At 41.4% G+C, this 23,645-nt stretch overlaps 1 protein-coding gene across 1 annotated transcript; it reads right to left on the bottom strand.

Annotated features, from left to right (window-relative positions):
- Positions 1 to 1,737: 1,737 nt before the first annotated feature.
- Positions 1,738 to 7,491, bottom strand: LOC111972367 (regulator of G-protein signaling 4). Its single transcript, XM_023999401.2, has 5 exons — positions 7,324 to 7,491; positions 6,954 to 7,052; positions 4,127 to 4,188; positions 2,913 to 3,076; positions 1,738 to 2,502 (listed from the first exon to the last, which is right to left on the bottom strand). The coding sequence occupies exons 1-5, from the start codon at positions 7,365 to 7,367 to the stop codon at positions 2,266 to 2,268; spliced, it is 606 nt and encodes a 201-aa protein (XP_023855169.1). The 5' UTR covers positions 7,368 to 7,491; the 3' UTR covers positions 1,738 to 2,265.
- Positions 7,492 to 23,645: the final 16,154 nt, after the last annotated feature.

Below are 23,645 nucleotides of genomic sequence, written 5' to 3'. Positions count from 1 at the left end.
TTCCCTCTGTCAATTAAGTTAATATTGTGTAGTAACTACATGTTATTGATCCATCCTCAGTTTCTTCTATCACTGCCATTCAACTCTGTAACTGTTTTAAAGTCACCATTGGCCTCATGGTGAAATCGCTGTGCGGTTTCCTTCCTATCCGGCAACTGAGTTAGGAAGGACGCCTGTATCTTTGTAGTGACTGGGTGTATTGATAAAGCATCCAAAGTGTAATTCATAACTTCACCCTGCTCAAACGGATATTTAATGTCTGTTTTTTTTTACCATAGGAGCCTTTCTTTGTGAGGCATTGGACAAACTCCCTGGTCTTTGTGGTTGAATCTGTGTATAAAATTCACTGCTCGACTGAGGGACCTTACAGATAATTGTGTGGGGTAAAGAGATGAGGTAGTCTTAACAAAATCATGTTAAAAACTATTATTGCACACAGAGTGAGTCCATGCAACTTATTATATGACTTGTTAAGCACATTTTTACTCCTGAACTTATTTAGGCTTGCATTAACAAAGGGGTTGAATACTTATTGACTCAAGACATTTCAGCTTTTTATTTTGAATTAATTAGATTTTTTTGTTGAAAAGCATAATTCCACTTTGACATTATGGTGTATTGTGTGTAGGTCACTGACAAAAATCTAAATGTTATCCATTTAAAATTCAGTCTATAATACCACAAAATGTGGAAAATGTCAAAGGGTGTGAATATTTTCTGAAGACACTGTAGCAAATAGGAGTGGCAATACAGTCTGCTACCATTCTCAATAGTTTCCCATCAAGGTTGTCTATACCCAGTGGTTTTTTGATTACTGATTGATAACCATAGTTTTTCCACCTCTCCCACACTAAATTGACCATTCAAAACAGCAATCCTTCTCTTTCATTATTAGATCTTTCATACAAAAATATGATGTTTCACTGTTAATTGTTGTCATTTCACTTAAGAGTTTTTCCACTTTACTAGTGAAATAGTAATTGAAATGACTGGCAATATCGAGAGGTTTTCTACCCACAACATAATTTAAGGTTCTCCAAAGTATTTTTCCATTGTGTTTTATGTAATTTATCTTTTTTTGGTAATATAATTTCTTCTTCTTTTTGTTAAGTTTACAGTATGTCAACCAATCAAGCCTGACTTGTTTGCCAACTCTTTTGCATTATTTATTTGAACCATAACAATTTTTCAATTCATCATCAATCCATCGGGCTCTAACAGTTRTCACAGTTTGTTTCTTAACTGGTGCATGCATGCTTGTCAACAATTGGAATGAATAATTAATAAATTACTTTAGGCCAACCTTTGGCACTTTGGCTTTCCTTGTTATTGCCACAATGTTATGGTCACTACAGCCAATGGAAACTAATATTGCCTTGGAGCAAAGCTCTGCAGCATTAGTGAAGATATGATCAATACAAGTGGATGTCACAGATCAAACACTATTAGTTTGCACTCTAGTTGGTTTAGTGACAACTTGAGTCATATTACAGGCACAGTCACAAGCTTCCTCTTGAGAAGACAGCTAGTTGCTAACCAGTCAATGTTCAGGTCACCCAGAAAGTGGGATAGGGATGGATAGAGAGGTAGTTCCTCATTGTTTTTCCCTGTGTTGTGAAACAAAACATCACCTGGTCATGACTTCATCGGCAGGTTAACAGAGGGCAAGTGAGCTACACCTCAGCAGTGCACAAACTAGCCTAAGGTAAAGTAATGATAGAAAAACAAAAACATCAGTCAGGTGAAAGGAGCTTTTAACACCAATCCAGACATAGTTATCTCCATTCATAAACTATTATCTAATTTAACACTCAGTTTGAGGAAGAGCATTTTCAAGTCGGAAAGCATTATTGGCATACATGCATGACTTAGCGTTGAACCCTTGATGAAAGCCAGACAGAGGGGATACAGGGAGCTGACCAGAGTGAAATACCTAAATGCCTGTTTGAATCATTTGACTCTTGTTAGAGCTCAGGAAGATATTAAATGGAATACAAAACAATGAAAATCAGGAGAAAGAGGATGATATTTCGTCCTGAAAATCACATCTCTGATCGTTTTCTTCTCTCCCTCTCCAAGCATACCCTAGTCTGAAAGATAAGCAATTTGTGATARGTGTTCAAATAGTTATCTTGAACAACGGACAGAAAAAATCTAAATCCACCCACTCATAACAATGTTTTCTCTTCAAGACTACCTACTCTTTCCCTCACAGATTATGACAGAGTGCTTTAATTGTCAATGTTTCTCTCTCTCCATCTCTGTCTATGCACCACCGTTCTCAGAACAGCCTCTCATCCCTCCCCTTTTCTCCAGAGCACTGAGTTGGGTGGTGGTGGGCAACGGGGACAGATCCTGGATCAGTTTGGAATAGAGGAACCTTCTGTATGAGTCTTTCTCCATCAAAGTGAAGATTTTCTGCTGGGCATTGTCGAAACAGAATGGGCCGGCATTCGACAGGTTCTGTCTGGTCTCCTCTCGCGTTGCTGAGTCCAAGTTCACCTGAGAGGGAGAGGGAAAATGAGATATATAAGTAATGAAATACAACATGGATACTGTATCAACAAAAGGTGCCATAAAAAGCGCTATAAAAATCCAAAATGGCAATCATAAAGGAACCACCACAGGTGCTTTTAGAAAGGGAGGAATCATTAAAGAGGAAGAAGAAGATACATCAACAGGATGTATGAAGTGTTTTCAGAATCCATGTCAAAGGCACTCATGCAGGAATATCAAAAGCTTTCATATTAATAGAGAAAACTGATGTATGGAAAGAGCCAGGTCATTACTCATAAGTGTATTATGACTCCAACAGGTCTGTGTAACACAGAATACTGCCTTTGAATGAAACCATGTCGGGATAGCAGAGATTACCAAGGGAAAGTTTAAGCCAATTTTTATTTCCATTTTACCTCGTTAAGAGCGTCTGCCGCGACGTACTGGTCATAGATCTGTTTGGCTTTACCTGCCATATTTTTTGGGGCTGACATTTTGTATTTCTCACAAGCTTTCCAGAACTCCATGTTCTCCTGGCTGAACTCTGCCTTCAGGAAGGTAGTGAACACCGTACGGCCAGCTGATAGACAGACAAAGAGAGAGAGAGAAAGAGGAAAGATTAGTCAGGTGCTGGGTTTTACGATTTATATGAAGCTACACACTATTATGCTCCTAATGAAATGCTCCTAAAGAGAGAAACAGAGAGCATCCCTCTGAAGGGAGTCATGGAGGAAGCTATGGAATGTTGGAGGTCAAGGCCAGGATGGTTCTCAGGAGGCCGTTGCTCCTACTCCGTGTCCCCACGGAAAGCCTGACACCACAGGGACCATCAGCTAGCTCACACACACACACACACACACACACACACACACACACACACACACACAACACACCACCACACACACGACACACACACACACACACACACACACACACACACACACACACACACACACACACTATTACAGGGAGAGTGTAGAGCAGCAGGCCCTCAGGGGCCACCCAGCATTGCCTTCAGACACGTAGCACATGACCAGAGCATGAGAACACAGCCATGTAAAGTCCCCAACAACCCACAGCCAAGTACCCTACAGCCCACACAGGCGTCATGATAGTCTCTTAAACAGAGAGACAGGGGGCAGAGAGACAAGGGAGAGAGAGATATGAATGTCCCTCAAGTTAGAGTGTTTGTAAACATGTAGTCCTGTATTGTGGTGTAACACTAGTGTTGTGGCTTGGTAGTGYCAGAGATTTGACAAAGATTTAGGAGTTCTACACAAGGGGCAGGAGAGAGCTTCTTTCAAATGTTTTTTTACAACTTCTTAATTCATAAAACCACCATCCCATTATCGAAGGTGTTTTCACATTTGAGCGCATTTGAGCAAGAATGACTCCCGGATTCTGCATTAGTAGGGCGGCAGGTAGTCTAGTGGTTAAGAACATTGGGCCAGTACCCAAAAGGTCACTGGTTCGAATTCCCCAACTGACTAGGTGAAATATATGTCAATGTACCTTTGAGCACTTAACCTTAATTCCTTCTGTATGTCGCTCTGGATAAAAGTGTCTGCTACATTACTAAAATGTAAATGTATGTCCATAAGATGTCTCCTTTGATTTGTGACAAACTCACCTTCACTATTCATCAGGTTGTTGAAGGACAGTTTCCATTTTTCCACATCAGCAGGTGAAACTCTAAAACCAGAGAAAGAGCATAATCAGTATATTGGGATTAACAATAATATTTTCAATATTTTGGGCCTCCCGAGTGGCGCAGCGATCTAAGGCATTGCAGTGCTAGCTGCGTCACTACAGATCCTGGTTCAATCCCAGGCTGTGTCGCAGCCGGCCGTGACCAGGAGACCCATGAGGCGTCGCACAATTGGCCCAGCGTCATCTGGATTAGGGGAGGGTTTTGCCAGCCGGGTTGTCCCATCGTGCTCTAGCAATTCCTGRGGCGGATGCTGACACGGTCGCCAGGTATACGGTGTTTCGTCCGACACATTGGTGCGGCTGGCTTCCGGGTTAAGTGAGCATTGTGTCAAGAAGCAGTGCGGCTTGGCGGGGTCGGGTTTCGGAGAACGCACGGCTCTCGACCTTCGCCTCTCCTAAGTCCATACGGGAGTTGATGGGACAAGACTGTAACTACCAATTGGAAATCACGAAATTGGGGAGGGAAAAAATATATATATATAATGAATGGGTTTTGTTGTGAAACTCTATATATTATATTTATTTTAAAATACTAAAATACAAACTCCCATGCATTTGACCCAGGTATTTGAAATAAGTATTTGAAAGTGGCCTATTTAGAGGAAATAATATAATTAGTTGATTCGGGCCACATTATTGAAAAGAATCAAATACACAGAAAATAATTATTTAAAAACACATATTCAAATAAACATGTATTTGAACCCAGGTCGGATTTCAGTACATCCGTTGTGTGTTGATATCCCACAGTTCTTGACCTGCAAATTGCTAACAGCCTATATTTTAATGATACAAGCAGATGTCATATCTATCATCTTACATAATGCTCTTTACAACAGGACACTACTGTGTTTTCCATGAGCATCAACCATACCATATACACCTCTTTGAGTTAATGAGTAACCAAGCATACTAAAACATGTCAATTAAGTATTAAAAGTACAATTTACAGTTTTTGACCGTAAGTACATTATTTCACACTAGCTGCAATCAGATTATCAAAGTTTATCAACATTACTGCAGTGGTGGAAAAAGTACCCAATTGTCATACTTGAGTAAATGTATAGATACCTTAATAGAAAGTTACTAAAGTAAAAGTGAAAGTCACCCAGTAAAATATTACTTGAGTAAAAGTCTAAAAGTATTTGGTTCTAAATATACTTAACTGCTTTTATTTATTTACTTTTCTGCTCTTTTGCACACCAGTATCTCTTCTTGCACATGATCATCTGATGATTTATCACTCCAGTGTTAATCTGCTAAATTGTAATTATTCGATTTATTGCCTACCTCATGCCTTTTGCACACATTGTATATAGATTCTCTTTTTTTTCTACCATGTTATTGACTTGTTTATTGTTTACTCCATGTGTAACTCTGTGTTGTCTGTTCACACTGCTATGCTTTATCTTGGCCAGGTCGCAGTTGCAAATGAGAACTTGTTCTCAACTAGCCTACCTGGTTAAATAAAGGTGAAATATTTTTTTTTTTAAAGTATCAAAAGTAAATTGAATTGCTCAAATATACTTAAGTATTAAAAATAAAAGTAAAACTATAAATCGTTTCAAATTCCTTATATTAAGCAAAGCAGATGGCAACATTTTCTTGTTATTAAAATTGACTAACGATGCATTTGTATTTAGTGAGTCTGCCAGATCAGAGCCAGTAGGGATGACCACGTGTTATCTTGATAAGTGCATGAATTGGAGAATTMTCCTGTCCTGCTAAGCATTCATCATGTAACGAGTACTTTTGGGTGTAAGGGAAAATGTATGGAGTAAAAAGTACATTATTTTATTTAGGAATGTAGTGAAGTAAAAGTAAGAAAATATTTTTTTTTTTAAATATATATATATATATATTTTTTTTTAATATAAAATAAAAATATATAATTGTAAAGTAAAGTACAGAAACCCCCCAAAACACCTTAAAGTAATACTAAATAATAAACTATTTTTACTTAAATACTTTACACCACTGCATTACTGTAAATTGTGGAGATAGTTAAGGGGTTATATTTATTTGTTTTCACTTCAAGCACACTAATTAGATTAGTCCTAATGAAAGGAAAGGTCAGGCTGGATATTGTCTAAGCTAACTAGTTTAGGAACAGCAGATGTTCCCTAGGGGGAGGACTCCAACACAGCAAATCAACCTGCATTATAGTTCTATACCTACGTGCACACTGGTTATTGCCTTGAGAGTATCATTCCCCATGGTGTGATAAATTAATTTAATAGAATCTGAATGCTGTTTTATAAATGACATCTGGTATGTTGTTCAATATTATGTATGATGATTAGAATCAAGTGCTTGTTTGCTGCTCTCATACAACAGGTCTCCCTTGTCTTAATGTCCTATAAATAAATGATATATCAATCAACACATTCAAGGTTAAAAGGTTTCAGTATTCACAGTATCCACTGTGATTATTATTATTATCTGACCCTGCTGGTCATCTATGAACGTTTGAACATCTTGGCCATGTTCTGTTATAATCTCCACCCGGTACAGCCAGAAGAGGACTGGCCACCCCTCATAGCCTGGTTCCTCTCTAGGTTTCTTCCTAGGTTTTGGCCTTTCTAGGGACTTTTTCCTAACCACCGTGCTTCTACATCTGCATTGCTTGTTGTTTGGGGTTTTAGGCTGGGTTTCTGTATAGCACTTTGTGACATCGGCTGATGTAAAAAGGGCATTATAAATACATTTGATTGATTGATTGATTGATTATTCTCCTGTACACTCACCTCTTGGCAATGTTGGTCTTCTCTTTTATCTGTTCCTTGTCTGGTGGAAACTCAGGCTTATGGAGCAGAAATTCAATCTTGTGCTTGATGTCTTTGGCACTAAGGGAGGAGAAGTAGAGTGGGTAGTGTTAGGCTACATAATGTATAAATATCAAATTAAGACACAGACGTGTGTCCTATTATTATAGCAGAACCAAGATGCCTGACACGCAAGGCTTGTATTCAACATACAATACTGTCTGAAAATCTCAGATTACAGTACAGATATTACATCATTTATTTGTTAGGATTTCACATGTATTACATGTCTGTTACTAGTGATCTAAAACAACATAATAACAACCTCAAACAACTAAAATAGCCATCTTACCTTTTCATACAGGTTGCAGGCAGTGTTGCTAATCCCTTACACATGTTGCCTCTTTGCTAAATCAAAATCAAGGAGAATGATTTGCAGTGGTTTTGAGCGCAGAGGAAAAGGTTGTAATATTATGACTGGTAGTCCTCTCAGTAAGTCAGCAGTACGCTCTGTCTTAGTGAAGCCTCCTCCCACAGTTGGGGTTTTATACAGCTACAGTGCTTACACGCTGACGAAGAGCCAATCACAGCCCTCACTGGGCTAAGTATGCTCTCTTAATTATCTCCAAGAGGAGAAATGATATGAGCAGGGAGAAGAGCACAGAAGTGGGTAACAAAACTCAGCTTCCTTTGATCTATATGCCGGTTAGCAGAAACACACACATACTTCTGCATACATGTTTAGCCGGCATATGTAGGCATTTAACCTCTGCAAGACTGCCCAGAACAGAGCAGCCTGCACAGGAAATGTAATGCAGTGCAAATGGTATATGGCTTATTGTTGTACATTTTTGTCTGATGGCATCAGTCAGAATTGAGAGAGAAATGGTTGCTTGTGTTGGTTAAACTAACTCCTCAGGTTGAAATACCCAGACCTGTGCAATCAAATTGTGAGCGTGTATGTGTGTGTCAAAGTGTGTGTGTGTGCGTGTGTGTGTGTGTGGTCTTTCAAAATCACCACTGGGCAATGTACAACAATGTGTAACAATCAGTCACATACCATTTCCATTGAATTTCATTTCCTGCGCATACTGCTCTACTCTGGGCAGCCATCCAGAGGTTAAATGTCTACATAAGCCGGCTAAACATGTACTCAGAAGTATGTGTGTGTTACTGCTAACCTGCATGTAGAACAAAGGATGCTGAGTTTGGGCGGTTGATGACAGGAGAGGGTGAGGGAACATTCTGGGAATATGGAGTTTGAGATGGGAGGAGTTGAGGATGATGTCAATGTCATTTTAAAAGACCACTAAGTAACAGAGGTGGTTTGGTGAACCACGCTCGCATGAGGATTAACCTTGCCTGAGACCTGWAGAGATGCACTATCTCCCTGAAGTACATGACAGACAAGAGCTTTGAGGAAATGGACCCTGTGTTACCTCCCTGAAGAGTTCACACTGATATTCACACCTACAGACTGAGAGGACACCGATAATAACATAATCTCTCACACACACATAGAAACACACACAGAAACACACACAGATACACAGAAACTCCTTTTTATTATATTTTGGTTAGAGGTCTAAGGAGTGCTGTTGACAAAGCACAATGTTATCCCTGCTGCATTCATTCTGTTTACTCTCTCTGTCTTTGTTATGGCCAAAACAAAAGTGAGTAATATCCTAAAGAAGAGAGGAAGAGAGAAAGAGAGAGAACAATCGAGAGAGAGAGAGAGAGAGAGAGAGAGAGAGAGAGAGAGAGAGAGAGAGAGAGAGAGAAATATGGTTGGTGTGTGTGCGAAAAATATTATGGTGCTATGCTACTAAACTGTATTTTGTATTTCAGGAGTGACTCTGCAAATTGTTTATGTTAGATGACAGACAGAAAGGTTGTGTCTGTGGATGATTAGTGATTTAGAGAAGCAGAGACAGAGATGGTAAAAAATGGAATCCATAGAATAGTCTTTTGATGGACGTATATTTGACATTTGTATCTAAAAGCATAATTGAGAAATAATAATTCAAAGTTGTGACATTTTGACCTTACACAGGCCTCCTTTAAGACTCCCTGATGTTTCATTGGGATGTGCTAAAAAGCTCAACTTGGTGTCATATGAAGCTTTACTGCTTGCTGTGTAATATGAGTAGTATATATAAATATATATACTTTTTTTATTACATACATTTCTGAATATTGGAAAATGTAAATATGCCATTTTAGATTTTGCAAATATTTCTAGATATTTTTAAACATAATATACTCTACGGGCATATCAAAGTTAAAGCCCATTTCATACAGAGAAACAGCATTGTAGGCAATGTAACCAAACACAGCAATCCTTTTACTTGTATCATTGCATATCCTGCAAATCACCAGCTGAGGGCAAAAATGTATTATCAATTTTCACATTCACTCTGTTGGCAATGCTTACCAATTGGATCATAACTCTAAAAGTAGCAGAGATCCCTCTCTGGAATTGTGATATGCCCGTAGAGTATATTATGTTCAACAAAATATTGAAAAATTAGAGAAATCAAAAATCTATATTTACAAAGTTATTGAAATCAAAACACTATTCTTATTACAGAGCAAGCGATGTTTGCTTTGTAGCACCTACAGATGAAAAAATATGAGTCTTAATTAAAGGAGGCCTGGTTAAAGCCAAAATGTCATAAATATGCCAACTTTAATAAATAATTTCTCAATTATGCTTTAAGATACAAATTTCAAATATATGTCAACAATATGTCCTTCCTCCAAAGGACTATTCTATGGATTACGTTTCGTGAAAATCCCCCAAATCATGGTCTTTCTATGTCTGAGTTTTGTGAGGAATCACTCGCTTAAACTTTTCAAATAAAGCCTGAACTCCAACATATATCAACATCTGTTGTATATGTTCAACCCAGTACCAGTTTATGAGCGTCAGTCTGTGATTGTTTTCCAAAAATATAGACATCACAAGACATGATGCCTATGATATGCATCATGTACAGTATATTGACGCTCAATGCTTTCAACACATGATATACGCACAAGGTGGCTAAAAACAGATCTCCATCCTATGCTAGCTTGCTACCGATGGCCCAGCTAGCTGTCTGAATGTCAATATGTCAATGTCAATATGTCAATGTCAATATGCCTTGTCCATTGCTGTTCTGGTTAGTGTTTATTGGCTTATTTCACTGTAGAGCCTCTAGCCCGGCTCACTATACCTTATCCAACCTTTCAGTTCCACCACCCACACATGCGATGACATCACCTGGTTTCAATGATGTTTCTAGAGACAATATCTCTCTCATCATCACTCAATACCTAGGTTTACCTCCACTGTATTCACATCCTACCATACCTTGCCTGTACATTATACCTTGAAGCTATTTTATCGCCCCCAGAAACTTCCTTTTACTCTCATTTCTAGACGTTCTAGACGACCAATTCTCATAGCTTTTAGCCGTACCCTTATCCTACTCCTCCTCTGTTCCTCTGGTGATGTAGAGGTGAATCCAGGCCCTGCAGTGCCTAGCTCCACTCCTATTTCCCAGGGGCTCTCTTTTGATGACTTCTGTAACCGTAATAGCCTTGGTTTCATGCATGTTAACATTAGAAGCCTCCTTCCTAAGTTTGTTTTATTCACTGCTTTAGCACACTCCGGCAACCCGGATGTTCTAGCCATGTCTGAATCCTGGCTTAGGAAGACCACCAAAAATTCTGAAATTTTCATCCCTAACTACAACATTTTCAGACAAGATAGAATGGCCAAAGGGGACGGTGTTGCAATCTACTGCAAAGATAGCCTGCAGAGTTCTGTCCTACTATCCAGGTCTGTACRCAAAAAATTTGAACTTCTACTTTTAAAAATCCACCTCTCTAAAAACAAGTKTCTCATCGTTGCCGCCTGCTATAGACCACCCTCTGCCCCCAGCTGTGCTCTGGACACCATATGTGCCCCCGATCTATCTTCAGAGCTCGTGCTGCTAGGCGACCTAAACTGGAACATGCTTAACACCCCAGCCATCCTACAATCTAAGCTTGATGCCCTCAATCTCACACAAATTATCAATGAACCTACCAGGTACCACCCCAAAGCCGTAAACACGGGCACCCTCATAGATATCATCCTAACCAACTTGCCCTCTAAATACACCTCTGCTGTTTTCAACCAAGATCTCAGCGATCACTGCCTCATTGCCTGCATCCGTAATGGGTCAGTGGTCAAACGACCTCCACTCATCACTGTCAAACGCTCCCTGAAACACTTCAGCGAGCAGGCCTTTCTAATCGACCTGGCCGGGGTATCCTGGAAGGATATTGATCTCATCCCGTCAGTAGAGGATGCCTGGTTATTTTTTTTAAATGCCTTCCTCACCATCTTAAATAAGCATGCCCCATTCAAGAAATTTAGAACCAGGAACAGATATAGCCCTTGGTTCTCTCCAGACCCTTAACCTACACAAAAACATCCTATGGCGTTCTGCATTAGCATCGAACAGCCCCCTGATATGCAACTTTTCAGGGAAGCTAGAAACCAATATACACAGGCAGTTAGAAAAGCCAAGGCTAGCTTTTTCAAGCAGAAATTTGCTTCCTGCAACACAAACTCAAAAAAGTTCTGGGACACTGTAAAGTCCATGGAGAATAAGAACAATCTCCTCCCAGCTGCCCACTGCAATGAAGATAGGAAACACTGTCACCACCGATAAATCCACTATAATTGAGATTTTCAATAAGCATTTTTCTACGGCTGGCCATGCTTTCCACCTGGCTACCCCTAACCCGGTCAACAGCACTGCACCCCCCACAGCAACTCGCTCAAGCCTTCCCCATTTCTCCTTCTCCCAAATCCAGTCAGCTGATGTTCTGAAAGAGCTGCAAAATCTGGACCCCTACAAATCAGCCGGGCTAGATAATCTGGACCCTTTCTTTCTAAAATGATCTGCTGAAATTGTTGCCACCCCTATTACTAGCCTGTTCAACCTCTCTTTCGTGTCGTCTGAGATTCCCAAAGTTTGGAAAGCAGCTGCGGTCATCCCCCTCTTCAAAGGGGGGGACACTCTTGACCCACACTGCTACAGACCTATATCTATCCTACCCTGCCTTTCTAAGGTCTTCGAAAGCCAAGTCAACAAACAGATTACRGACCATTTCGAATCCCACCATACCTTCTCCGCTATGCAATCTGGTTTCAGAGCTGGTCATGGGTGCACCTCAGCCACGCTCAAGGTTCTAAATGATATCTTAACCACCGTCGATAAGAAACAATACTGTGCAGCCGTATTCATTGACCTGGCCAAAGCTTTCGACTCTGTCAATCACCACATCCTCATCGGCAGACTCGACAGCCTTGGTTTCTCAAATGATTGCCTCGCCTGGTTCACCAACTACTTCTCTGATAGAGTTCAGTGTGTCAAATCGGAGGGTCTGTTGTCCGGGCTTCTGMCAGTCTCTATGGGGATGCCACAGGGTTCAGTTCTTGGACCGACTCTCTTCTCTGTATACATCAATGATGTCGCTCTTGCTGCTGGTGAGTCTCTGATCCACCTCTACGCAGACGACACCCTTCTGTATACTTCTGGCCCTTCTTTGGACACTGTGTTAACAACCCTCCAGGCGAGCTTCAATGCCATACAACTCTCCTTCCGTGGCCTCCAATTGCTCTTAAATACAAGTAAAACTAAATGCATGCTCTTCAACCGATCGCTGCCTGCACCTGCCCGCCTTTCCAACAACACTACTCTGGACGGCTCTGACTTAGATACCTAAGTGTCTGGTTAGACTGTAAACTCTCCTTCCAGACTCACATCAAACATCTCCAATCCAAAGTTAAATCTAGAATTGGCTTCCTATTCCGCAACAAAGCATCCTTCACTCATGCTGCCAAACATACCCTTGTAAAACTGACCATCCTACCAATCCTCGACTTCGGTGATGTCATTTACAAAATAGCCTCCAATACCCTACTCAATAAATTGGATGCAGTCTATCACAGTGCCATCCGTTTTGTCACCAAAGCCCCATATACTACCCACCACTGTGAAGTGTACACTCTCGTTGGCTGGCCCTCGCTTCATACTCGTCGCCAAACCCACTGGCTCCAGGTCATCTACAAGACCCTGCTAGGTAAAGTCCCCCCTTATCTCAGCTCGCTGGTGACCATAGCAGCACCCACCCGTAGCACGCGCTCCAGCAGGTATATCTCTCTGGTCACCCCCAAAACCAATTCTTCCTTTGGCCGCCTCTCCTTCCATTTCTCTGCTGCCAATGACTGGAACGAACTACAAAAATCTCTGAAACTGGAAACACTTATCTCCCTCACTAGCTTTAAGCACCAGCTGTCAGAGCAGCTCACAGATTACTGCACCTGTACATAGCCCATCTATAATTTAGTCCAAACAACTACCTCTTTCCCTACTGTATTTATTATTTTTGCTCCTTGCACCCCATTATTTCTCTCTCTACTTTGCACATTCTTCCACTGCAAATCAACCATTCCAGTTGTTTTACTTGCTATGTTGTATTTACTTCGCCACCATGGCTTTTTTTTTTTGTATTTTTTTTTGTATATAGACTTATTTTTTCTACTGTATTATTGACTGTATGTTTGTTTTACTACATGTGTAACTCTGTGTTGTTGTAGGTGTCGAACTGCTTTGCTTTATCTTGGCCAGGTCGCAATTGTAAATGAGAACTTGTTCTCAACTTGCCTACCTGGTTAAATAAAGGTGAAATAAATAAATATGCAAGAGCTTTGAGGAAATGGACCCTGTGTAATGCTTCAATAAATGACATGCAAGAGCTTTGAGGAAATGGACCTTGTGTTACTTTCCAACAGACTGTCTGAGAGGACTCAGTCTGAGAGGACTGTCTGACAATAACAGGTTTCTCTCTCTCTCACACACACACACACTCATTTTCCAGAGGTTTGAGGCTCTTTTGTCCTTATAAAGCCAGGTGGTGATGACACATCCCTCTAGTCCTGAACACACACCTGTTTTCATGGAGACACTGAGGCAGACTAGGCCACCTGGCTAGCAGCAGCCTCTTTCAATCAGGGCTATGCACAACAAACTCCAATTGTATTCTGTCTGCATGAGACTGATGGAGGAATAGGTACAATGCTGTGAATGGATCTTCTCACAGTCTGAAATCTATTTGGGGAGTTTTTGTCTAATTTGTTGATGAAACAAAACCCCACATTCTGGATGTGCAAAGATAATACAGTGGGGCAAAAAAAGTATTTAGCAGCCACCAATTGTGCAAGTTCTCCCACTTAAAAAGATGAGAGAGGCCTGTAATTGTCATCATAGGTACACTTCAACTATGACAGACAAAATGAGAAAAAAAATCCAGAAAATCACATTGTAGGATTTTTAATGAATTATTTGCAAATTATGGTGGAAAATAAGTATTTGGTCACCTACAAACAAGCAAGATTTCTTGCTCTCACGGACCTGTAACTTCTTCTTTAAGAGGCTCCTCTGTCCTCCACTCGTTAACTGTATTAATGACCTGTTTGAACTTGTTATCAGTATAAAAGACACCTGTCCACAACCCAAACAGTCACACTCCAAACTCCACTATGGCCAAGACCAAAGAGCTGTCAAAGGACACCAGAAACAAAATTGTAGACCTGCACCAGGCTGGGAAGACTGAATCTGCAATAGGTAAGCAGCTTGGTTTGAAGAAATCAACTGTGGGAGCAATTATTAGGAATGGAAGACATACAAGACCACTGATAATCTCCCTTGATCTGGGGCTCCACGCAAGATCTCACCCCGTGGGGGTCAAAATGATCACAAGAACGGTGAGCAAAAATCCCAGAACCACACGGGGGGACCTAGTGAATGACCAGCAGAGAGCTGGGACCAAAGTAACAAAGCCTACCATCAGTAACACACTACGCCGCCAGGGACTCAAATCCTGCAGTGTCAGACGTGTCCCCCTGCTTAAGCCAGTACATGTCCAGGGCCGTCTGAAGTTTGCTAGAGAGCATTTGGATGATCCAGAAGAAGATTGGGAGAATGTCATATGGTCAGATGAAACCAAAATATAACTTTTTGGTAAAAACTCAACTCGTCGTGTTTGGAGGACAAGAAATGCTGAGTTGCATCCAAAGAACACCATACCTACTGTGAAGCATGGGGGTGGAAACATCATGCTTTGGGGCTGTTTTTCTGCAAAGGGACCAGGACGACTGATCCGTGTAAAGGACAGAATGAATGGGGCCATGTATCGTGAGATTTTGAGTGAAAACCTCCTTCCATCAGCAAGGGCATTGAAGATGAACGTGCTGGGTCTTCCAGCATGACAATGATCCCAAACACACCGCCCGGGCAACGAAGGAGTGGCTTCGTAAGAAGCATCAAGGTCCTGGAGGGCCTAGCCAGTCTCCAGATCTCAACCCCATAGAAAATCTTTGGAGGGAGGTGAAAGTCTGTGTTGCCCAGCAAACAGCCCAAAACATCACTGCTCTAGAGGAGATCTGCATGGAGGAATGGGCCAAAATACCAGCAACAGTGTGTGAAAACCTTGTGAAGACTTACAGAAAACGTTTGACCTCGTCATTGCCAACAAAGGATATTAACAAAGTATTGAGATAAACTTTTGTTTATTTTCCATCATAATTGCAAATTACATTCAAATTCATATAAATTCAAATCCTACAATGTGATTTTCTGGAGTAATTTTTTTCTCATTTTGTCTGTCATAGTTGAAGTGTACCTATGATGAAAATTACAGGCCTCTCTCATCTTTTTAAGTGGGAGAACTTGCACAATTGGTGGGTGACTAAATACTTTTTTGCCCCACTGTATCTTGTTCTCCGCTGAAACCTGTTGATCAAATTTGATTGAACACATCCTTCTGTTCCCTGATAAACAGACCAGAACAAGAGGACAATCCTGACCTGAGTTCACATGATACACAGGGATTATTCCATTAATTTACATGGAATCATGTTGTTCTATGTTGGTCAGATATTTAAGGGGTGCTGTTGACAAAGCACAACGTCATCACTACTGCATACGCTTCTGTTTGTCTTAGTTATTGCCAAAATAATAGTGAGTAATATCCTGAGCAGAACTTCTAGTTGATGCAATGGCAGGTATCATGCTGATGGGAAACTATTATCACCATGCTGAGCTACCATCAATAGCTTAACATCTCTGGCTGTGTGTTTGCTTGTACTATACGTGTTAGTAGTTATTGTAGGATGGCTTCTGTGAAACTTTATTCCTCATCTCGTTGATTTATGGGGGGGGGACTTCCGCCTAGGATTTAAAAATCACACCCAGGTGTGACTTCACACCAGGATGTTAATATCACACCCAGGTGTTGTATGTAAATATCAACCCCATTGTTCTGAGTGACCAGGGCTTCACAAAGTGGAGATGAATATGACACCCTTGTGTTTAGTTTTTTTTTACCACGTGTTGTATGTAAACATCACACCCCACTGTTCTGATTATAGTATTGTGGATGTGAGAAGGGGTCCTAGTGTCTGTGTGCAGATATGTTGTGAAAGGTGTTGGCGGGGGGAAAGAGACTATTGTGTTGGTAAAGGGGGTATTGTATTGGGGACTATGGTGACACGGTGGGGGTTGGTATGATGGGTTAGTTAGGATGGGGGTTCCATGTCCGGGTATGACACATTGTCCAATTTTCTTAACCAGTGAGAATGTTTGAAGTTGTGATGGGTTAGACAGGAGGGAGGTTTGTGTGTTTATGTGTATTGGTGGGGAGGGGAGGGGCTGGTGATGTGGGTCTGGACAGTTTGGCAATGCTTAGTTTCCAAAATGCTTAGCTGCAAAATCTTGTGATTTATGAGGGGGCGGGACTTCACAACCTGGATATAAATATCACACCCATATGACTTCACGTGACTTCAAATGATGTCGGGTTTGTTCTGTCAAACTGTATTTCACAGCTCATGATTTCTGAGAGGGGTTTGGCAGGAGCAAATAAAATGTGGTTATTAAATTAGAGCGTTATTATTTTGTATGTACACAGCTTTGATCTGATTACTTTGTTATGGATGGCTTTGACGTAGGTTTTGCTGCAGGATGTGGGACCTTGTGTGTGTGTGTGTGTGTGTGTGTTGTGTTGTGTGGATGTGTGTGTGTGTGGTGTGTGTGTGTTGTGTGTGTGTGTGTGTGTGGTGTGTGTGTGTGTGTGTGTAAGACAAAAGACGGTCTTTTGAATCAAGTAGAGTCCTTGGTCAATTTTGGGGCAAAGATGTGTTATGCCTTGATCAGTGGTAGTGTATTAGGCTATAGCAAAAAGGTCTACTGGACTTTTGATTCAAGTTTGTGGGTGGAGAGGAGGAGAGGTTTGAGCTTTGAATACATGTAAAGGAAACTTAACAACACAATGTAACTCCAAGTCAATCACACTCTGTAAAATCAAACTGTCCACTTAGGAAGCAACACTGATTGACAATAAATTTCACATGCTGTTATGCAAATGGATAGCAAAGGTTGGTTGTAGCAATTAAAGACACCAATAGGAGTGAGTTGAGGGTACAGAGCACCTTTACTAGTTAATCATCACTGCTAAATCCAAGTAAGTCACATTTATGATCACTTTAAATCTGGGTCTGTTCACTCTGTGAGGGTAGCGAAGACGAGTCTACACCCAAACGTGGTCAGTATCATTCAGATGGTAAATAGTTCGGATTGTGGCCAGAGTTTGCTGTGTCTGTCAGCGTAGTGTCCAGGAGATGGAGGCGCTACCAGGAGACAGGCCAGTACTCATCAGGAGACATGGAGAGGCCGTAGGAGGGCAACAACCCAGCAGCAGGCCGCTACCTCCGCCTTTGTGCAAGGAGGAGCACTTGCCAGAGCCCTGCAAAATGACCTCCAGCAGGCCACAAATTGCATGTGCTGCTCAAACGGTCAAAAACAGACTACATGAGGGTGGTATGAGGCCCGACGTCCACAGGTGGGTTGTGCTTACAGCCCAACACCGTGCAGGACGTTTGCATTTGCCAGAGAAGACCAAGATTGGCAAATTCGCCACTGGCGCCCTCGTGCTCTTCACAGATGAAAGCAGGTTCACACGCACATGTGACAGACGTGACAGAGTCTGGAGACCGCGTGAGAGAACGTTCTTGCTGGCCTGCAACATCCTCCAGCATGACCGGTTTGGCGGGGGTCAGTCATGGTGTGGGTGGCATTTCTTGGGGGCCGCACAGCCCCTCATGTTGCGTCGCAGAGGTAGCCTGACTGCCATTAGGTACCGAGATGAGATCCTCAGACCCTTCTGAGACCATATGCTGGTGCGGTTGTGGCCCTGGGTTCCTCCTAATGCAAGACAATGCGACCTCATGTGGCTGGAGTGTGTCAGCAGTTCCTGCAAGAGGAAGGCATTGATGCTATGGACTGGCCCGCCCGGTTCCCAGTAACGAGAGCTGAATCCAATTGGCACATCTGGGACATGTCGATGTTCTCGCCCGCTCCATCCACCAACGCCACGTTCAGCACCACAGACTGTCAGGAGTTGGCGGATGCTTTACGTCCAGGTCTGGGAGGAGATCCCTCAGGAGACCATCCGCCACCTCATCAGGAGCATGCCCAGGCGTTGTAGGAGGTCATACAGGCACGTGGGAGGCCACAACACTACTGAGCCTCACCTTATTGAACTTTTTTTAAGGAACAATACATCAAAGTTGGATCAGCCTGTTAGTGTGGTTTCCACTTTAATTTTGTGTGACTCCAAAAATTCCAGAACCTCCATGGGTTGATAAATTTGATTTCCATTGATAATTTTTGTGTGATTTTGTTGTCAGCACATTCAACTATGTAAAGAAAAAAGTATTTAATAAGAATATTTCATTCATTCAGATCTAGGATGTGTTATTTTAGTGTTCCCTTTATTTTTTTGAGCAGTGTAGTTTTGGTGTTGAGGGTTTTGGTTGGGGGGCCTGTTGAAACTGTTTGAATGGGGTGTGTTTTGGGGGTCTGGGTTGAAATCCAAACATMGTAATCAAACTGGTTGGGGGTAGGCTTAAGGCTGCCGTATGCTTCCCAACCGAAACAGATCGGAACAGTTTGTGCAAATACTCTATTATGATGACATTTTGTGACGTTTTTGTTCGTTTTAATGTTCGGGCACACAACATTTTTTCTCAAGGCCAGCCAATGTTCGGGAGACAAAGTCTACGCCCCTTCGTCCGTGATTGGTCAACTGTAGGGGTGACGTAAGTTTCTTCTTCCTGTTGATTCAGCCCGAAACGCAGTGTGGATTCAATATTGCGAACGACAACTTCGAGCATCGATTGCCCGAGGAGGTACAGAAGTACCATCACCACTACGATTCTAGCCATACATTATAGAAAGACCAACATGTAAAGGCAAATTCGGAGATTGCGGAGATGCTGAGGTCCGACCCAACCACTTCTTGGAAAAAGTGGGGTAAGGTTCGCAACAAGTTTGACAAGGCAAAGAAAAGAAACAAGGGTCACAGTGGAGATGCCAGTGGAAAGGCAACTCCAGACATTTTGCTGGCTTGATCAGCACGTGAAGCATGGGAAGACTGAAAGCAACATGCCATCTTCACCAAAGGATGAGGTATAAGGTTATATTTTATATTGTAGTCGACYAAAAGAGTAGCCATATTTTGCTAACAATAGACAGCCAGCTAGCGCTAGCTACTTGGCTGGCTAGTGGCTAGCTAGCCTTGCAGCATATTCATGCAGAGAAAGCAAGCCAAKCAACTAAATWAAAGATCTATACAGCTTTTGATCAAACATAATTTTGTCAGAGAAAGAAAATCATAAGCCTCCCACATTGGTAACATCAAAATCAACGTTTGGTAGTAAGGTCCAGCTAGTTAATAAAGTGTTGCAAACGTTTGAGCAGAGTTGAGTAGCTAGGCCAGGCCTACTCAACTCTGCTGTCACGTGTGCTCCCTCTTCGGCCTCTAGGTCASCAGGCTGCTCGTTATGGAGCACACCTGTCACCATCGTTATGCGCACCTACACGTCACCAGACTCACCTGGACTCCATCACTACCCTGATTACCTTCCCTATATACAGTTGAAGTCTGAAGTTTACATACACTTAGGTTGGAATCATTAAAACTTGTTTTTCAACCACTCCTCAAATTTCTTGTTAACAAACTATAGTTTTGGCAAATCAGTTAGGACATCTACTTTGTGCGACGCAAGTAATTTTTCCAAAAATTGTTTACAGACAGATTATTTCACTTATAATTATAATTATTATTATAATTATGATCACAATTCCAGTGGGTCAGAGGTTTACATACAAGGTTACTGTGTCTTTAAACAGCTTGGAAAATTCCAGAAAATTATGTCATGGCTTTAGAAGCTTCGGATAGACTAATTGATATCATTCGAGTCAATTGGAGGTGTACCTGTGGATGTATTTCAAATTTGGAAAAAAATATATATATTTTTTTCTTCACATTTTCAAACAGTACATTTGTATTTTCCAACAGGGCTATACATTTGTGGAAGCAAAACAACTTGTGTCGACAGGTGCAGGTGTAGTACTGCTACTACCAGCAGTACTACACCTGCACCTGTCGACACAAGTTGTTCTGCTTCCACGAGCACATCCAATGCTAGCATCAGTAATTCTACATGTGTTGTTAGCCCAGCTAGCACGGACACTGACAGTTGTGAATCTGATACAGCCGAAGAGCTTCTGTSRCTTTACCTGGGAAAGCACCGAACAATAGGCAGGGATGTTGGACCATCGAAGAGGCACAAATATGATGAGAACTACAMTGATTTGGGGTTCACTTATATTGGGAGTAGTACCTTTCCTCAGCCACACTCTGTTATATGTGCAAAAGTACTATCACACCACTCGATGAAACCTTCACTCTTGCGCAGACATTTAGAAACAAAACATGACAATTTGAAAAATAAGCCACAGGAGTTTTTTTGTGAGAATTAGGACGACTTTCGAGTAGTAAGAAAGGTATAAAAGCAACAGATACCAAGAAGGGGCTAGAAGCGTCTTATATGGTGAGCTACCGAGTGGCTAGGACAGGAAAGCCCCATACTATTGTTAAGGACTTAATTCTTCCTGCTGCTGTGGATATGGCTGGGACAATGCTGGGGGAAAGGGCCAAAAAAACTATACAGACAATGTCTTCATCAAACAACACTGTTTCACGACGCATCAGTGACATGGCAGGAGATGTTTTGAAACAATTACTGTTTCACATACAAGCCAGTAAATTCTATGCTTTACAGCTGGATGAGTCAACAGACGTGATGAGCACAGCTCCTCGTATATGTCCATTACGTTTATGGAGGGTCAATTAAGGAAGACATCCTCTTCTGCAAACCACTGGAAACCAGGACAACAGGAGAGGATATTTTGAAAGTACTGGACAGCTTTGTGACATCAAATGGACTTTGGTGGTCAAGATGTGTTGGTWTCTGTACTGATAGCGCAACAGCCATGCCAGGGAGACATAGTGGAGTGGTAACGCGCGTGCAKGCAGTTGCTCCCGACGCCACTTGGGTACACTGCAGCATCCTCTTGGCTCTTGCTGCCAAGGGAATGCCTGACAGCTTGAAATACGTTTTGGACACTACAGTAAAAATGATTAACTTTGTTAAAGCAAGGCCCCTGAACTTTTGTGTATTTTCTTCACTATGCAATTCTTTTACAACTAATGCTTTTACAACATACATAATTGCGCTGGTTATCAAGGGGCAAAGTATTGACACGTTTTTTTTTTTTAATTGAGAGACGAGCTTAAAGTTTCCTTTACTGACCATAATTTTCACTTGTCTGACCGCTTGCATGATGATGAGTTTCTCACACGACTGGCCTATCTGGGTGATGTTTTTTTCTCGCCTGAATGACCTGAATCTAGGATTACAGGGACTCTCCGAAAKTATTWTCAATGTGCGGYACAYAATTGAGGCTATGATTAAGAAGTTGGAGCTCTTCTCTGTCTGCATTAACAAGGACAACACACAGGTCTTTCCATCATTGTATGATTTGTTGTGTGCAAATTAACTCAAGCTTACGGACAACGTCAAATGTGATATAGCAAAGCACCTGAGTGAGTTGGGTGCGCAATTACGCAGGTACTTTCCCGAAACGGATCCTCATCGAAATTGCAACAAGCGGTTCTGTGAAAATGTTATTTKATCAGAAGCCACTGACAGATTTCTGGATTGGGCTGCACTCAGAGTATCCTGCCTTGGCAAATCGCGCTGTTAAGACACTGATGCCCTTTGCAACCACGTACCTATGTGAGAGTGGATTCTCYGCCCTCGCRAGCATGAAAACTAAATACAGGCACAGACTGTGTGGAAAATTATTTAAGACTGAGACTCTCTCCAATACAACCCAACATTGCAGAGTTATGTGCGTCCTTTCAAGCACACCCTTCTCATTAACCTGTGGTGAGTTATTCACAATTTTCGATTAACAAATAAGGTTGTATATGTAAGARGGTTAAATAAAGAGCAAAATTATTGATTATTGTTATATTATTATTTGTGCCTTGGTRCTATAAGAGCTCTTTGTCACTTCCCACGATTCGGGTTGTGACAAAAACTCACACTCATTCTTATGTTTAATAAATGTATCATATTTTGTGTGTGTGTTAGGCTTGCAATGATGGCAAAAAAAACAACATTTGAAAGTACGCTGACCCTGATGCTAGAGGGGGTACGCAACTAGAGGTTGAATGTCTGAATGGGTACGGGACTKTAAAAAGTTTGGGAACCACTGGTCTACTGTAATCTTGGTTAATTATATTTAATTACTCTGACTCTCCGACAACYAGAGTGGCGGTAGTTCCAGGTACGCCCAAGTTTGAGATGGACACCTGTGAATAAGAGGTAACAAGAGAATGTCAGATATATTTCAAGATTTAAATGTTTTAGTAAGTTCAAAAGTTATGCCTACAAGTAGTAAAAATGTAAAACACACAAAGGATTAGCCTATTTCTGTCCTGCCCTCATGGCCTTTTCTTTGCAAAAGTCCTGATCAAAAATATGTTTGCTGGGTGGTGTCCAGTCCAGATGATGCTTGCACATTTCTGGGAGGAAGGACATTAACATTGCAAAGCAGCTGAAATCTGATTATATCTGACTGAAAAGTCCTTAGCCACTACAACACCAGACAACAGACAATTGAACCTGTAAAAGAGGAAAGCAGACAACAATAGACAATACATCAAAACCTTGCATACTAGCAATTACATTCACTGACCCCCAAGTTCAAGCAATAAACTCATAAAGTACAAAMACCAAATACCTGAATTCARCTCCTTGTACTGGTGGAGGAGAGCAGGTTCTTCTTATGCTGAAAGACAAATTCCATAAAATAGGTTAGAGTAAAAACATGAATTCATTTATGTCCTATAGCTYGTTATTGCCTGTTGACTGCTACAGCTCTACTAGAATTATTGTGTGGTTTTAATTCTTACTTTTATTTTATATATATTATTATCCCATTGTTGAGAAAGAGCTCCCAAGGTAAGAATTTTGCTGTCCTGTTTAAACTTGACACTAAAAAACAAGCCCTGTATTCAACCTGTTTTCAGCCAAACAATGGCAATGCTAACACAACTGATTTGGCAAACATTTAACTTCATAATTACCAGCTAGCTAGATGTAAATTATGTTCATCTAGGCAGCCAATTAGTTAAAAATCAAAATCTATTATCCAATCT

This window comes from Salvelinus sp. IW2-2015, linkage group LG13 (assembly GCF_002910315.2).
Source record: "Salvelinus sp. IW2-2015 linkage group LG13, ASM291031v2, whole genome shotgun sequence".
In the NCBI taxonomy this organism is placed as follows: Eukaryota; Metazoa; Chordata; class Actinopteri; order Salmoniformes; family Salmonidae; genus Salvelinus; species Salvelinus sp. IW2-2015.
This window is presented reverse-complemented; position numbering and strand designations above follow the sequence as displayed.